An 18,231-nucleotide genomic window follows, 5' to 3' on the forward strand; every position below is an offset into this window, starting at 1 on the left:
GTGTGATGATGAGTCTTCGTGAGGGCCCTTGTGCTTGTTATTGGGAGAATGGCTTCTTTTGAGTGCCTGCTGCAAATTTGACATTCCTTGATCTCTACAAATTTCAGATGCTGGTTGTCCAAGTTACCTCGTGTGTGCTATCGCGTCAAAGCATATTTTATGTGCCAGGGGGAGCTCATCCTAATGGGTCTACAGTCATCCATCTTTCTGGCCCCTAATTGTTAAATTTATAACGGCTTCTATGGCAACATTTTAAACGATATTGGCTTGACCACTGATCAGGAGCACTGTCGGACAATTAATCATACATGGAAAAACTTCCGCTCTGGTGCAAAAACTAGAATTAATATTTTTCCAGTGCCTTTATCTGGGGGGAAACTATTAAATACAAAGAGAAGATGCAGTTACGGCGACATCCAAATTTGCTCGACACAAGGCATATAGAGATACACTGGCTCTACATAATGCTAGCATTACAGTATTGATCGTCCTACCTGTGGAAGTTGCTGGAGATGTATGGAAGAGGTTGAAATTTAGCCATGCTTCCTTCTTCAGGAGAGCAGCTGCAACACGTTTAAGCTTCTGCCCTTTACGACAACTCGACATATTTGTTACCTGAACCTGACCAGTCAATTCACATGACATGGAGAACTTAAGACCTCCTTTTGGCATCGAGGGTAGGGGACGTCATGGTTTTCGTTAGGAACAGCAATTCCCCTGACACATTACTTGTTGGGATATGTTGCAGTCACTATTGGGTGGTAGAAGTCCTGCATTCAGGATACTGCATCCCGTTCACAGGACTCGCCCTCGTCTTACTCCAATAATCCCATCGTTGTATTTGAAGGGATCCCGGAAAGACCTTTTGCAGACCTGCTCCCCTTTTTTCTTCAGCAACATCTGGTGGAGAAACTGACTGGGGTTGAGACCTGTTAAAAACCTTTCCCACTTCAACCTATTCATCCTTCAAACTTAAGGATAAGATGGAAGGACTAACTTGTCCACCGACCTTCAGAATGGTTACTTCCTGATCTGAGGTCAAGTTAGTGCTGTACCTGCATTTCAACTTTCATGGAAGAATATTCCAGTTTTGGTTGCTGTGTTTCAGCCTGTCAACTGCTCCACAGGCCTTCACACATCCCTCACTCTGGTCTCTGTCTCTTCAGGGTCACACGCCATGGGAATCGGACAACTGGGGGAGTCAAGAGCCCTGCTTATACACCACAGGGATCTTGAGTTCTGCAGCTGTGTTGATCTTGGAGTCTGGCTGAATTTGTAAAAGTCAAACCTCGATTCACAGCTCAGTCTACATCTTAGCATGGATAGACTCTGCCCAAACCACGAATTTCCATTCAGACAAAAGCCTGTGGTTCCAGCAGGTCACAGCATCATTTCTCAAAGCCCATCATTGGTAGATCTTTCTCAGACATCTGTCCTCTCTAGAGAAACTTTCCTTTCCGTTCCATTTGCAGGGCACTACAGTCTCGGTCAACGACCCTCCATCTGCTCTCCTGAAAGTTCTTCAAGAGTCAGAATATATCTCACTTGGTGGCACAAGGTGAACCTGCATGAATATAGACTGCCCAAGCCAGTGTTTCCATTCAGAGACAGAATCCTGTGATTCCATCTGGTCATAGCACCGCACCGTTCCTCGGAAAGGATTACAGTACTCAAAGTCCATCATTGGCAGGTTTCTCGGACATCTGTTCTCCCTGAAGAAAATTGCCTTTTGGGAAGAATACACCCCCATTCCATTCACCAGGCACTAGTCTCTCAACAACCCTCTGCTTTCCCAAGTTCCTCGAGAGAGCAGACTAGACCTCACTTGGTGGATGAAGGAAGAGACCCTGCTAGTTTGTTCACCTCTGCAGGTCCATCTTCTGGATTTCCTTGTTCTCAGATACATCTTGGCAAGGATGGGATCCCACCTGCAAGTAGAACAGGTGTCAGAGATATGGACACAAGAAAAGTTGTTCCCCATAAACTATCTAGAACTGAAAGCAGTGTATCAAGCGTTACTTCACTTCACAACACCGCTAAGGGTCACTCAGTATTGTTGATGAATGACAACACGACTGTAGTGACACGTCTAAGCAAGGAAGCTCTCTCACCTTACTTGCCAAATTGGCAGTAGTTATGCAAAATTTGGCCCAATTGAATGCTGCCTACTCGCCTGAACCACAAACTAACAGCGAATTGTTCTCCAGCTCTGGACGTACAGTAATTGTAGTGATTGGAGAAGTATTCCAACACCCTTAGAATGGGATGGTTAATTACGCTTTTCTGTTTTATTTGATCTAATGTGGCCTATCAGGGTCCTAAACAAGATTTGGATGATACAAGCCTCTTGAGTAATGCCACTCGCACCTAAGTAGCCTTGTGTAGTGGTATCTGGACTTTCTAAACCTCGTAGAAGTTCCAAGACGGCTACCAGTTTGGCCAAATCTTCTATGAAAACCACACGTAAGAAAGTTCCACAAAGCAGTTCAGTGCCTGTCTCTAGTTGGAGGGTATACAGCATATCCGAAAATGGGCCTTTAATATACCAGGCAAAGCTGCAACTTGTTACTTAAATTTTCTTGTATTCTTGACGATCTCTTGTCCATTGTGGAAGAAGGTAAAATGTAATAATATATTCAACAAATATCTTTCCCAACACAAAAGCCTAATTGTGCCAACAAACTTAAGTTATCGTCTTAGCACTGCCTAAAATGCCCAACTATATTAGTTAAAATTATTTGCCGTTAATTTTCTCGGTGCCACTATTATGATATTTGTCATTTAACTTTGGAAAATTCTTATAAAAAAGTTTTGATAAATCCTGAGTATAGGGAATCGAATAAGCTTTCTTCTCACGTCACTTCACATTGAAAAAAATGGCAAGACAGTAGTGGACCTCTAGCACTTGACAAATCTGGGTTCATACTAGGTAGGACCCTTCCCATCTTGAAGTATCACAACCACCTCTTTGAAAACTGTAACACAATGATGAGAGTTGCAAAGGTGAGTCCTACAAGAAGAGCACCTCAACTCCATATCTCTGAGATATCTATGTTTCCGATAAGCAGTGAGGAAGTTCCATCTATTTTCATATTGATTTCTTGCAGCACAAGTCCTTCCTGAGGGATTTTGTAAGTTCTGGAAAATAAGGTTAAAATGAGTTTGAAAGAGAGGCTACTACATTTTGATTGAAATTAGTTTACTTAACTTATTATATTATTATTATTATTACTTGCTAAGCTACAACCCTAGTTGGAAGAGGAGATGCTATAACCCCAGGGGCTCCAACAGGGAAAATAGCCCAGTGAGGAAAAGAAACGAGGAAAAATTAAATATTTTAAAATAATTCATCTCCTATATAAACTAAAAGCTTTAACAAAACAAGAAGAAGAGAAATAAGATAGAAGAGTGTACCCTCAACCACGAGAACTCTAACCCAAGAGAGTAGAAGACCATGGTACAGAGGTTATGGCACTACCTAAGACTAGAGAACAATGGTTTGATTTTAGAGTGTCCTTCTCTTAGAAGAACTGCTTACCATAGCTAAAGTCTTCTACCCTTACCAAGAGGAAAGTGGGCACTGAACAATGACATTGCAGTAGTTAACCCCTTGGGTGAAGAATATTTGTTTGGTAATATCAGTGTTGTCAGGTGTATAAGGACACAGAACTCTGTGTGTGTGTGTGGGCAAAGGGATAATGAACTTTAACCAGAGAGAAGGATCCAATGTTCTACTGTTTGGCCAGTCAAAAGAGCCCTTAACTCTATAGCGGTAGTATCTTAACAGGTGGATGGTGCCCTGGGCAACTTACTACCTATACACTTTGGAAATATGTAAAGCTAAAAGATAACTTCAGATTTGAAGAATTAAATCAAAACTAATTTTTATACACTTAAAAAAATAACTCTGAGGCTACAATATTATAAACTCTGTATAGAAACTGTCACATGACAATTCTCTCTTTTTTTTTTTTTTGGTCATTTTATCTATAGTATAATTTCACAATAGCAAAGGATTTTTCTTGACCATATAAACCTGATTAACACCTTTAATAGTACAATTTCAGCAAAGCTGGAACAACTGTTAAGCTTTTAGCAAGATAAAAACAGGTGGCAGGACAGCCCACCCACCCGACATATAGTGATACCTTCACTTTGACCTATAGTCCATTTCTTTTAGCGATGCATATTTGCACCGACTCACAGCGGTGCCCTTTTAGCTCGGAAAAGTTTCCTGATCGCTGATTGGTTAGAATTATCTTGTCCAACCAATCAGCGATCCGGAAACTTTTCCGAGCTAAAAGGGCACCGTTGCGATTCGGTGCAAATATGCATCGCTAAAAGAAATGGACTACAGGACTTGTGGGTTGGTTGAGGTGTGTATGTTTAGGAACAGATGTAAATATAAAAAATTTCTGATTTCCTATATGTAATACAAGGATGGAAGAAGTCCCTATAATTCACCTGGCTGCTTTACTGACATGGGAATTGGCAATGTACCAAAGTCCTGTAAAGAATTTAAAGTCATGGCCCCTGTCGACCTCCTAACTACCTGAACATGGGATGTTGCAGGTGTTAGGCTAGGCCTCCACTAGATACTATAGTCCATTTCTTTTATCGAGGCAGATTTGCACCGACTCGCAGCGGTGCCCTTTTAGTTCGGAAAATTTTCCTGATCGTTGATTGGTTAGAATTATTTCGTCCAACCAATCAGTGATCAGGAAACTTTTCCGAGCTAAAAGGGCACCGCTGCGAGTCGGTGCAAATCTGCATCGCTAAAAGAAATTGACTATAGTGGACGGTCAAAGAAGGATACACCCTTTCAGATATGAGTGCCCAAATGTAGCTGAGAAGGTGTTTGTAAATCAATTGTAAAATTAGGCTCGAGTAGGCCTACCCTAACTTGCATGCCTACGATTCCAGCTGCAAAACGACAAATAGCTCCATTTCATATAAAAGAAATCTCAAGTTACAGCAAATTCATTTTGTTTATTACATTCTAGATTATATAATGTGTTGTTTTATTCATTTATTATCTTGGTACATGATAGACTTTCACTAAAAGCGGTTATATTCACTGTACTATACTATTGTTTACATTTTACTCCACAATCGAATCAGGTGACTTGAAGGTTAGTGTAAATGTAAATATTACTAGGTATATTACTGTAATTAATTTTCAAATTTCAAATTGGTATATTCAATAAATATACATTACACAGTAGAAAAGTACACAAACAAGCGGCCTTATGCACTGTGTTAGATTACGTTTACTTTACAATCGAATCAGCTGATTTAAAGGATTGCTCTAAATATCACAAATATGTTACTGTAATTAGTTTTTAGATAACTGTTTGGTCTATTCATTAAGTGTATTTATAAGATTTAAGGTATAAAATGGTTTATTTAAAACAATAAATCACCATTACTGGTATGTCCTATCTCACAATATCACAATGATGACTGCTTGTTTCATAATTGTGCCATGCTTTTACACAATATTGGTAGAATAGTATATACATAATTTATTGCATACACATCTATAGGCTGGATGTGTAGAGATGTGGATTTGCTTGTAGTGACAAGAAAGGTGAAGGAAGAGATGAGTTACTGTTGGGATATAAACACTGGAGAATGAAAGACATCTGTTGGAGAGTTTTTGTAAGTTAGAGACCTGCTGTACTGCGTTTTGTAGCTTACCTGCATCAATTATCTGATCCAGCTCCATAACTACCTGATTTCTTGAACTTATGTCACGACTGCTTTCTAAAAAGATACTTCTTGTCCTTGTGAGGGAACTAAACTCACTACAGAACCCATTTAGCAGCTACAAGAGGCCAAGGAGAATGTGTTCAGGAACTTGCTGGTATAATCCAACAAGTAGTGGGCTTTGTTACCTTTAGCACTTGTTCTACTGACAGATTCTTCGTGAAGGCGAGGGTGGAACGGATTCCTGTGACTTCGTGAGTTTGCATTTTAGATGCACAGCTCAAGGGCTACCCAGGAGCAGAGATGCACGCTTGGCAGTCCTATGAAGCTAGAAAGGCTGTGTTCTTGGAGATTGGCTTGTTCACCCTACTAGTGCTGAGGAACAGCTTCTGAAGTCCTGGGTTCTTTTAGGGTAGTGCTCTGGCACCCCCAAAGGAGAGAGAAGTAGGTCATACCGATCGCTCGTTACGTCTAGAAGGGAGGAGATGGAGAAGGACTTACTCCGAAATGAAGGTTAGCAAGACCTTCAATCCATTAGAATGACTAATGGCATAGGAAATTCCCTGTAATTTTCCTACTCTCTTCGCTGAAACTATAGCAACTAAAACACGGCTCTGGAGTGCACTTCAGAGAGCTGAGAACTTTCATAATGTCCAAAGCTCGGGGGTCTGAATTCTCTGAGAGGACATAACAGGACTCCTCAAAGCTTCTCATAAGCATGGACAACTCCCATGATGAAAGGTTCAGGTCTTTCAGTCTAGAGATTTGGATCAAGGCTGGGTTTAAAGGCAGATCATGAATGGTAGAGGTAAGGGAGAGTGACAATGCTCTAGAGGCTAAACATATATACATATGATCAGTGCCCAAGCCCCCTCTCCAGCTGAGCAATGGCTGCAGATTCTTCAGCAGGTATACCTATAGGCTCCCCAAAATGGCCCCGTGATAAGGATGGTGAGGTTGCAAACACTACAAAAAACTAACGAGCTTGAGCGGGGCTTGAAACCCAGTCCGGCAAATACTAGGAATGGATGTTTCCAATAGGCATTTTACCACAGAGAATGAGAGGAACTCATCTCTGTGAAGATAGACTAGGAAATTGGCAACCAGTTGCAGAGATGCTGTGACCGTAAAGGTATTTCGCCTACAACACCAATTGTAGAAGATGGCCTACCTTCCAAGGTTGTGTCAACACCACACTCGATATTACAGAAACCAGAAATCCATTAATTTACCATGATCCTAAATAAGAATCTGTAAATGCAATTTACTAATCATGAACAAAATACAAAATTCACCCGAAATTGCATGCGGGATGTATACGACCTTTAAATGAGTCCCGTAATGACATTCTATTTGCATGAGGTCTACCATTTGCACCCTAATGTTGAAATCTGCATTATAATGAATTTGCACATCTAGACGACGATCTACTCGTTTCACAATCGTTATCTAGAGAAAGGTTTAAAACTTCTATTATATCGTTTACCAAAATATTTACATCTTTGAATTGTAAATTTGTACCTTTGTTGTATTTTCTAGCTAATTTATATATGAAAATGGTTCCTTGGACAAGAGAAAACAGAAGGATAGAGAAATCTCGAAAGCTTTCTTCAACTATAGCCAGGGTCCACGGATCGGGATGGATCTTTTCCTGGCATCCTTGCTTAATAAAATTGGGAAGAACTTTTCTTTTATTCAATCCCTACTACACGACTGATTCTCAATAGGGAACAGGTATTTTAATCTGTCGTGTTTAATGTGCTCTTATTTTTAACCCTTTTACCCCCAAAGGATGTACTGGTACATTTCACAAAACCCATCCCTTTACCCCCAAGGACGTACCGGTACGTCCTTGCAAAATATGCAATAACATTTTTTTTTTTCATATTTTTGATAATTTTTTTGAAAAAATTCAGGCATTTTCCAAGAGAATGAGACCAACCTGACCTCTCTATGACAAAAATTAAGCCTGTTAGAGCAATTTAAAAAAAATATACTGCAAAATGTGCTGGGAAAAAAATAACCCCTTGGGGGTTAAGGGTTGGAAATTTCCAAAGAGCCTGGGGGTAAAAGGGTTAACATAACCTGTCCTTTAACCATGAAAAGATATAAAAACTGTTCAAGCTGTACTGATAGCGTTGGTACTTACTAGTTTTGAAAAGAAAAATTGCTTTTACCCTTCAATAGTTAGTAGACAATACCAGACTGTTAGATGTACCACAAAACATGCAGCGTGAATATGAAATGCATTTCATATTGCCCAGAATTACAAATTTAACATTTTAAAATTATCAATATCCTCAGAGGATTAAAATAAGTACATGAAAAAAAAAAATCTATGTAAGAACACATACCTAGATGTCCAGCCTTCAATCTCCTCACATACCACGTTTTCAATAGCACCTGAATGTTGTGATTCGTTGACTAGGCTGCCACCAGATTCTGATATCACACCTATAGTATCTTTTCCTTCTAGTGGTAAGGACACCGTTCTGGAAAACAAAATGATTATGGTTAGTATAGAAGAGCATTTTTTTCTAGTGGTATCACTCGGCCCAGTTTTAACCCTTTTACCCCCAAAGGACGTACTGGTACGTTTCACAAAAGCCATCCCTTTACCCCTATGGACGTACCGGTACGTCCTTGCAAAAAAATGCTATAAAAATTTTTTTTTTCATATTTTTGAACATTTTTTGAGAAAATTCAAGCATTTTCCAAGAGAATGAGACCAACCTGACCTCTCTATGACAAAAATTAAGGCTGTTAGAGCAATTTAAAAAAATATACTGCAAAATGTGCTGGGAAAAAAATAACCCCCTAGGGGTTAAGGGTTGGAAATTTCCAAAGAGCCTGGGGGTAAAAGGGTTATAATACAGACACCCTATAGGGGTGAGCGAGCTGGATATATTCCTAGCTTTCCATACAACTGCTAAATATACCAGAGAAAAAATTTTCTCTGGTATATTTAGCAGTATTTATACCTTTGAAATGGTGCTTTAAGGAGAATTTCACTGGACGACACAGGTCCCTCGCCCAGAAATAGATTTTTCCTTCGTCAAAATCCCTTTTCTCGTACCCAGTAATCACATGAATTCAATGCAACCGTTTTGATTAGATACAGCACATCTTTGTTTTGTAAGGGATTATTTAAACAATAAATTTCTCTAAACTTTTCTAAACTGGAAACTTCTGGTGCCTCTGACAACTTGAACAAAAAGTTCCTCTACATTTTATGATACAGTACTGTATTTAATTGGTTGTTTGTTTTAAGATTTATGTTGACTGATGCAAGGCACAAGCCCTTCTGTTGAGCAGCCCCTTCGTTTACAAAAAAAAAAAAAAGTTATATTAAATAAAGACAAACTGCTTACAATAGCTTAATTGAGAGATATTTCAAAATTAAAAGAACAAATATTAGTTTATTATACAACTAAAGAGTCTTTGCAATCACTATAGCATTTTAATTTACCACTTTCTAAAAGTTAATCTCTTCTCTACCTGTCAGGCCTTCACCTTGATGACTGCTCTGGGTTAATCAAATTTCATAACTATTCTAATAGTAGTTTTGCTGTGTTGTTTATGCATTAAACAATTTGCTTGTTCTAAATGAAATTTAAAGTATATAGAATCTGGGATTAACAATTCTTTTTTTGGTTGTATGCTTACTTTTAATTCTTTTATCAGAATTTTATATAATGCTAATTCAATGCAAATCTTCTCTTAGTATGAGGGTTCAAATTACTTTTTACAGTTTGAAAATGAATAGAAAAGATGAAAAATCATGAAAATAAAGTTGTACACTTTAAAATCGCCTAGCTAAAATTTCCCTATGGAATTCAAGTACTGTACAATCAATTTTCAATATGAGCATTATTCAGTGAAAAATTCACATGTAAAAACCCTAAAGCCACCGACTTGCACAGTAAGATTCTAAAAGAACAGCATGTCCATACATGAGAAGAGATTCAATAAAAATTAAGGTCAATGAACAAATAATCATTAACTTACAAACACAAAATCTCGCTCCCTTGCGACAACAACGTCATAACTCAAAAAAATGTATTTTTGAGTTATCCATATAGATATATTCATCTTCAAATGCTGATTTTTTTGGCAAATGTGTCATAATTGTAGCTAAAATATTGATCGCTAGAGGCGCTAATGTCCTAACGACATAACATAATATGAGTGTTTTAATTGTTTAAAATGGCTCTCCTGAAAAATGATATTTTAATTATAAAATAAATTTTTGAATATACTTATCCGGTGAATATATAATAGCTGCAACTCTGTTGCTCGACAGACAAAAAACAGTAAAAACTCGCCAGCGATCGCTATATAGGTTGCGGGTGTGCCCACCAGCGCCAACTGTCGGCCAGATACCACTCTCTCGATGTAAACAAAGACTCAATTTCTTCTCATCCCACTGCGTCTCTATTGGGGAGGAAGGGAGGGTCGTTTAATTTATATATTCACCGGGTAAGTATATTCAAAAATTTATTTTATAATTAAAATATCATTTTTAAATATTTAACTTAGCCGGTGAATATATAATAGCTGATTCACACCCAGGGTGGTGGGTAGAGACCAGTTAAATATGTTTACATCGTATAAGCTAAGAGTTTTTATATTTCATTTTGACAGTTATCAATATAACAAAACCCAAAATAAATAGGTACCTGGTAAGGAAGTCGACTTAGACGATTACTCTGCCTTGTAAGTACGTCTTCCTTACGGAGCCCCGCGATCCTCTTAGGATGCTGACAGACCCCTAGGAGCTGAAGTATCAAGGGCTGCAACCCATACAACAGGACCTCATCAAACCCCTAATCTGGGCGCTCTCAAGAAATGACTTTGACCACCCGCCAAATCAACCAGGATGCGAAAGGCTTCTTAGCCTTCCGGACAACCCATAAAAACAACATAAAAACATTTCAAGAGACAGATTAAAAGGATATGGAATTAGGGAATTGTAGTGGTTGAGCCCTCACCCACTACTGCACTCGCTGCTACGAATGGTCCCAGTGTGTAGCAGTTCTCGTAAAGAGACTGGACATCTTTCAAGTAAAATGACGCGAACACTGACTTGCTTCTCCAATAGGTTGCGTCCATTATACTTTGCAGAGATCTATTTTGCTTAAAGGCCACGGAAGTTGCTACAGCTCTAACTTCGTGCGTCTTAACCATAAGCAAAGCTCGGTCTTCCTCACTCAGGTGTGAATGAGCCTCTCGTATTAACAATCTGATAAAGTATGACAAAGCATTCTTTGACATAGGCAAGGATGGTTTCTTAACCGAACACCATAAAGCTTCAGATTGGCCTCGTAAAGGTTTAGTACGAGCTAAGTAGAACTTAAGAGCTCTAACAGGGCATAAGACTCTTTCTAGTTCATTGCCTACGATCTCCGATAAGCTGGGAATATCGAAAGATTTAGGCCAAGGACGAGAAGGTATCTCATTTTTGGCTAGAAAACCAAGTTGCAGAGAACAAGTAGCCTTTTCTGACGAAATTCCGATGTTCTTGCTGAAGGCATGAATCTCACTGACTCTTTTAGCCGAGGCTAAGCATACCAGGAAAAGAGTCTTAAGAGTGAGATCTTTCAGGGAGGCTGACTGTAAAGGCTCAAACCTGTCTGACATGAGGAATTTTAGGACCACGTCTAAATTCCACCCAGGAGTAGCCAAACGACGCTCCTTAGTGGTCTCGAAAGACTTAAGGAGGTCTTGCAGATCTTTATTGTTGGAAAGATCTAAGCCTCTATGCCGGAAGACCGATGCCAACGTGCTTCTGTAGCCCTTGATAGTTGGAGCTGAAAGGGATCGTCCTTTTCTCAGGTATAAGAGAAAATCAGCTATTTGGGCTACAGAGGTACTGGTCGAGGATACAGAAACTGACTTGCACCAGTCTCGGAAGACTTCCCACTTCGATTGGTAGACTCTAATGGTAGACGCTCTCCTTGCTCTAGCAATCGCACTGGCTGCCTCCTTCGAAAAGCCTCTAGCTCTCGAGAGTCTTTCGATAGTCTGAAGGCAGTCAGACGAAGAGCGTGGAGGCTTTGGTGTACCTTCTTTACGTGTGGCTGACGTAGAAGGTCTACTCTTAGAGGAAGACTTCTGGGAACGTCTACTAACCATCGAAGTACCTCGGTGAACCATTCTCTCGCGGGCCAGAGGGGAGCAACTAACGTCAACCTTGTCCCTTCGTGAGAGGCGAACTTCTGCAGTACCTTGTTGACAATCTTGAATGGTGGGAATGCGTAAAGATCCAGATGTGACCAATCTAGGAGGAAGGCATCTATATGTATTGCTGCTGGGTCCGGGACTGGAGAGCAATAGATTGGAAGCCTCTTGGTCAGCGAGGTTGCAAAGAGATCTATGGTGGGTTGACCCCAAGTCGCCCAAAGTCTCTTGCACACATCCTTGTGGAGGGTCCATTCGGTTGGAATTACTTGCCCTTTTCGACTGAGACAATCTGCTAGGACGTTCAAGTCGCCCTGGATGAACCTCGTTACTAGGGAGATGCCTCGATCTTTTGACCAGATGAGCAGGTCCCTTGCGATCTCGTACAACGTCAGTGAGTGGGTACCTCCCTGTTTGGAGATGTACGCCAAGGCCGTGGTGTTGTCCGAGTTTACTTCCACCACTTTGCCTTGAAGGAGAAACTCGAAGCTTCTTAAGGCCAGATGAACCGCCAAAAGCTCCTTGCAGTTGATATGCATGCTCCTCTGACTCGAGTTCCACAGACCTGAGCTTTCCCGACCGTCCAGCGTCGCGCCCCAGCCCAAGTCCGATGCGTCCGAGAAGAGAACGTGGTTGGGTATCTGAACTGCCAGGGGAAGACCCTCTCTTAGACTGATATTGTCCTTCCACCAAGTCAGACAAGACTTTATCTTTTCGGAAATCGGGATCGAGACCGCCTCTAGCGTCTTGTCCTTTTTCCAGTGAAAAGCCAGATGGAATTGAAGAGGACGGAGGTGTAGTCTTCCTAGTGATACAAATTGCTCCAGGGATGACAGCGTCCCTACCAGACTCATCCACAGCCTGACTGAGCAGCGTTCTTTCTTCAGCATCTTCTGGATGGAGAGCAGGGGTTGATCTATTCTGGGGGCCGACGGAAAAGCCCGAAAAGCTTGACTGTGAATCTCCATCCCTAAATACAGAATAGTTTGGGATGGGACCAGCTGCGACTTTTCCAAATTGACTAGGAGTCCCAATTCCTTGGTCAGATCTAGAGTCCAATTGAGATCCTTCAGACAGCGACGACTGGAAGAGGCTCTGAGAAGCCAGTCGTCCAAATAAAGGGAGGCTCGGATGTCCGATAAGTGGAGGAATTTCGCCACATTCCTCATCAGCCTCGTAAACACGAGAGGAGCTGTGCTTAGGCCAAAGCACAGGGCCCGAAACTGGTAAACCACATCTTCGAAGACGAATCTCAGAAAGGGTTGGGAGTCTGAGTGAATGGGGATGTGGAAGTAGGCGTCCCTTAGGTCTAGAGAGACCATCCAGTCTTCCTTTCTGACCGCTGCTAAGACTGACTTTGTGGTCTCCATGGAAAACTTCGTCTTTGTGACAAAGACATTCAGAGCACTGACGTCTAGCACCGGTCTCCAACCTCCTGTCTTCTTTGATACTAGGAAGAGACGGTTGTAAAACCCCGGTGATTGAAGGTCCGAGACTTTGACCACCGCTCCCTTCTCTAGCAAAAGAGACACTTCCAGTTTCAGGGCTTGTCTCTTTTCTTCCTCTCTGTACCTGGGAGAGAGATCGATGGGGGACGTCGCTAGAGGGGGTTTGCGTACAAAAGGGATTTTGTACCCCTCTCTGAGCAACCTCACAGATTGTTGATCTGCGCCTCTCTTCTCCCAGGCTTGCCAGAAGTTCTTGAGTCTGGCTCCTACTGCTGTCTGAAGTTGCGGGCAGTCAGACTCTGCCCTTAGAGGACTTGGATCCTTTCCTCTTCCCTCGCTTCCCTTCGGCACGAGCACCTCCCCTGCTGGAGGCTCTGCCACGAAAGGGCGGGATAAATCGAGACGCTGGAGTGTCTATCCTTGGTCTAGCAGACAATGCAGGCAAAGGGGGAGCTTTGCGAGCCGAGGACGCAACTAGATCGTGGGTGTCCTTCTGTACTAACGACAAGGCAATTTCCTTAATCAAGGTTTCAGGAAATAGGCACTTGGACAAGGGCGCAAAGAGTAACTCAGATCTTTGGCATGGCGTCACTCCAGCAGACAGGAAAGAACATAGAGACTCTCGCTTCTTCAGGACTCCGGACGTGAATGAAGCAGCAAGTTCGTTGGACCCATCACGGACGGCCTTGTCCATGCAGGACATAATGAGTAAGGAAACATCCTTGTCCGCAGAAGAGATTTTCCTACTCAGGGCTCCTAAACACCAGTCTAGGAAGTTAAAGACCTCGAAAGCCCTAAATATACCTTTAAGAAGGTGGTCCAGGTCCGATGGTGACCAACAAATCTTCGAGCGTCTCATGGCAAGGCGGCGGGGAGAGTCTACAAGACTTGAGAAGTCGCCCTGGGCAGAGGCAGGAACTCCCAAGCCGAGAACTTCTCCCGTGGCATACCAGACGCTCGATCTAGACGAGAGTTTAGATGGGGGGAAGGCAAATGCTGTCTTCCCTAAACTCTTCTTGGTCTCTAACCAATCGCCCAACAGCCACAAAGCTCTCTTGGATGAATGAGAGAGAACGAGTTTAGTAAAGGCAGGCACGGAAGCAGGAACGCCTAATACAAACTCTGACGGCGTCGAACGAGGAGCCACAGAAACAAAGTGGTCAGGGAACAACTCCTTAAACACAGCCATGACTTTTCTAAAGTCCAAGGATGGTTGAGTTGCCTTAGGCTCATCAAGTTCTGAAGGTTGATCCTCTTGTGGTTCAGCAACGTCCTCATCTGACAGTTCCTCATCCGATAATTGATGAGAAAACGGCAAAGGAGTGGGCAACGTTTGACTCGCCGAGTCCGGTCGCACTGGTGTATGCGTGACGGAGCCGGACGCAGCGTCATGGAACTGCTGAACAGTCTGGGAACTGTCAACAACCATAGGTGCGCGAGGACGCACAGCGTCAACCCGAGACTGTTTAGACCGTCTGGGTTGTGCAGTCAACACCATACCGGGTTGCGGAGGTTGACGCACCGCGTCAAAACAAGTCACCTCTGATGGTTGATGAACGTCCTGAACGTCAACAACCACCTCCGTGCGTTGCCTAACGTCAACGTGCGGCTGGAAACCCACACTGGGTCGCATCGGTGGAGGCATTACCACAACTGGTTGACGCGAGAAAGCTACCTCAACGTCAACAGGACGCACAACAGACCGCTTGGAAGGTTGTTGGCCAGAAGGTGTGGCAACCTTCTCCGCATTGAAGTCCTCCATCAAGGACGCAAGCTTGGACTGCATGTCCTGCAGTAACACCCATTTAGGGTCTACGGAAGCAGGTGCGGCAACAGACGGGGTGAGCGACTGAGGCGGCACAACTTTGCCTCTCTTAGGCGGCGAGCAGTCCTCCGATGACGGCAACGAGTCCGAACTGTCCCAGTGGCTACAACCGGGACGTTGGACTTGTCCTGAAGGGACCGACTTACGTTTCAAAGGTCTGGAGACCTTGGTCCAAGGTTTCTTACGAGAAACACCTTCGGACGACGAGGTAAAAATGGGCTCTCTCGTCTTACGTTGGTAGGGGCGATCTTGGGGAGATACGCCTGATACCATAGAGGGAACGTCTGTTCGCTGATCAAGGCCTCTCGAACCCATGAGTCGTACGACATTGCTTCTCCCCTGGGCTTGGGAGCTTGCAAGAGGTCCCGGACTAGGAGGACGACAGGCACGAACAGACGAACCCTCAAGCGCAACACTGTTCACAACACTTTGAGAAACACTAGGCACTTTAACACTTTCCGCCGCGGCACTTTGGCACTTTAGTTCCTTTACGTCCGCCATGAGTTGATTCCGGTCACTTGCTAGGGCCTCAACTCTCTCCCCCAAGGCATGAATAGCACGCATCATGTCAGCCATCGATGGTTCCTGAGTGCTAGGAGGGGGGTTAGGAACAACCACTACAGGGGAAGGAATAGGTTCAGGGGCATGTGGAGAGGAAAATTCTACCGACCTAGAAGAACTTCTCCTTACCCTATCTCTCTCGAGTCTGCGTGTATATTTCTCAAATTCGATAAAATCGAATTCCGAAAGGCCCACGCATTCCTCACACCGATCTTCCAATTGACAGGTTTTACCCCGACAATTGGAACAAACAGTGTGAGGGTCGAGAAAAGCCTTTGGAAGACGCCTATGACAGTCCCTAGCATTACATTTTCTGAACTTGGGAACTTGTGAAAGGTCAGCCATTTTGAATTAGTCAAGGGAAAAAGCCAAAAAACGATCTAAGTCATCAACAATTAATCCGATCCAAAAAAGAGTTCAAGGATTTATTTGAAGAAAAACACCTGTACTGCGAAAGCTCAAACCAAATTCAAGTACTTCACCAAATATGATGTGAAAAAACTCCAGGTTCAACAGCGAGTAAAATACGTCTTGTCGACACGTCGACAGAGAAGAAATTGAGTCTTTGTTTACATCGAGAGAGTGGTATCTGGCCGACAGTTGGCGCTGGTGGGCACACCCGCAACCTGTATAGCGATCGCTGGCGAGTTTTTACTGTTTTTTGTCTGTCGAGCAACAGAGTTGCAGCTATTATATATTCACCGGCTAAGTTAAATATTTAAAAATAGCTATTTTTGAGTTATGACGACGTTGTCACAAATGAGCAATATACTGTATCTCACTACAGTACTAAGAAATGAAACAAGCACAAGGTCATTCTTTAGTGAAAGTTAAGAGACTTTAAGCAACTCTAGGACACAATCTACTATGATGTTCCTTTTGTTTTTTGAAGCATAATTACCTAGACTAATTTGATAACTCCAGTAAAACATGTAAATATTACCTTTGTTCATTTAAATTCTTCTCTTTACACTCTTCCCTAAAATGAAGAACTAAACTCAGAGGCACAGGTGTTTTGCGCCACTTATATGCTACGTCTACACGAAGAGTTTTCTTCCATTCAATTTCACACACGAATAATCTGGAAAAAAAAGTTTACCAACTTTTATCTCTATATAAGATTTCCTAGTTCTTGTAATTTCACTCAATCCTATTACTGTATATCCCAATTTACGCATTTCAGCTTTTCTAGTAACACAGCAAGATCTTTTAAGAAATCCTTGACTCTAATCACAGAGTATGTTTAGTTTGGCATGCATCATTGATTTCTGCTCAACAAACTCAAGAGTGTGACAAACCACTGTTCCCATGTGTTTGACAGGTAAGACAAGCATTGCATTAACAAATTTCTTACAAGAGTTAGTCTTGTTGGGGAAAAAAAGGGTACAGAATGAGGCAACTGGAAATTAGCCAAAATACTTCAATATCAAATATTGGCAAAAATCAACCAAGAATAATGAATCATATTATTCCTTAGATTGCATGTCATTCACCCTAAAGATGGAAAAATAAACAGGATAATTACTCAACCAGGTATAGGGTATAATACTAAGAGGTTGAAATCCATCTATTCAACATACCTTGTTGTAGATGGAACTGATGTGTTTATTTCCAAGCATCCCCCTCCATTGAAGGCTTCATCTCTCACATGCTTCATTAGAACTCCTCCTTCCTATAAAAACAAATGAAATTTAATATCTCTCCTCACTAAAGTTGCAGCTCTCAATGACAAGGATAAAAAGTCTTCCCTAAACACAATGTTGGGTAGATAGACAGGGCTCATAATAACCATAATATTTAAAGAATAGAATTTTGAAAACAAATTTCTTATTTCTATACTGACCTGGTGTTCATATGCTTCTTCAGAAGCCTGGTTCAAATTTAAAACTTTTCCCATTTTCTTTCCTTTCAACAAAAACATGGCCTTAACTAAGGAGCAGAGCCCTCTAGCGATAAGTGTTTGAGAATCAAAGCTCCAGCGTAAGGTAGTCTTCAATTTCAAAACCAGCATTATCTCTCCTCTTGATAGTGAGTCAGTAGGGAAGAAGTTGGACATGTAGATGAACGTAAGAGCTATGGGTGATCCTGGAGTGGGATTAGTTGGTATGCTATAGGAGGACATCAATTCTTGAAGGACAGTTTGCAACTGTCAGTTTTGCTGCAACATTGCCAAATGGAATGACAGGTATCATCTTACTTGTGACAATAGGAGAGAAGGACCGCTTACCTTATCAGTACATTCCATTCCCATCATCCTCTAACCTAAAATTCCAAGACAAGACCAGCAAGGCAAGAGAAATGTGTTGGGAAGATTCATAGTCCTTCTTGAAGAACTTGGGGTTTGAAGGAAGCCAGGAATTTCCCTAACAGCTGACCCAAACAATACTTAATCAACGTAGCTTTTTTATGAGAAGTCTTGGGAGTGCCTTTAAGAGAATGTGTTATTCAAACTCTTGGTAATGGAGCCCATGAAGAAAATGACAAATATATGAGAACCAATCTGTATCA

General features: G+C 42.0%; 1 protein-coding gene across 1 annotated transcript in view; it reads right to left on the minus strand.

Moving 5' to 3' along the window:
* Positions 1 to 502: 502 nt before the first annotated feature.
* ENGase (Endo-beta-N-acetylglucosaminidase) overlaps positions 503 to 18,231 on the minus strand; it is a 42,223-nt gene continuing 24,494 nt past the window's right edge. Inside the window, exons 9-12 of the mRNA XM_068367321.1 lie at positions 17,304 to 17,395; positions 16,667 to 16,804; positions 8,064 to 8,201; positions 503 to 3,138 (exon numbers count right to left, since the gene is read on the minus strand). Coding sequence (XP_068223422.1) covers positions 3,027 to 3,138; positions 8,064 to 8,201; positions 16,667 to 16,804; positions 17,304 to 17,395 — 480 coding nt within the window. The 3' untranslated portion in view covers positions 503 to 3,026. The remainder of the gene's footprint in view (positions 3,139 to 8,063; positions 8,202 to 16,666; positions 16,805 to 17,303; positions 17,396 to 18,231) is intronic.

The sequence above is a fragment of the Palaemon carinicauda genome, chromosome 45, assembly GCF_036898095.1.
Source record: "Palaemon carinicauda isolate YSFRI2023 chromosome 45, ASM3689809v2, whole genome shotgun sequence".
NCBI lineage: Eukaryota > Metazoa > Arthropoda > Malacostraca > Decapoda > Palaemonidae > Palaemon > Palaemon carinicauda.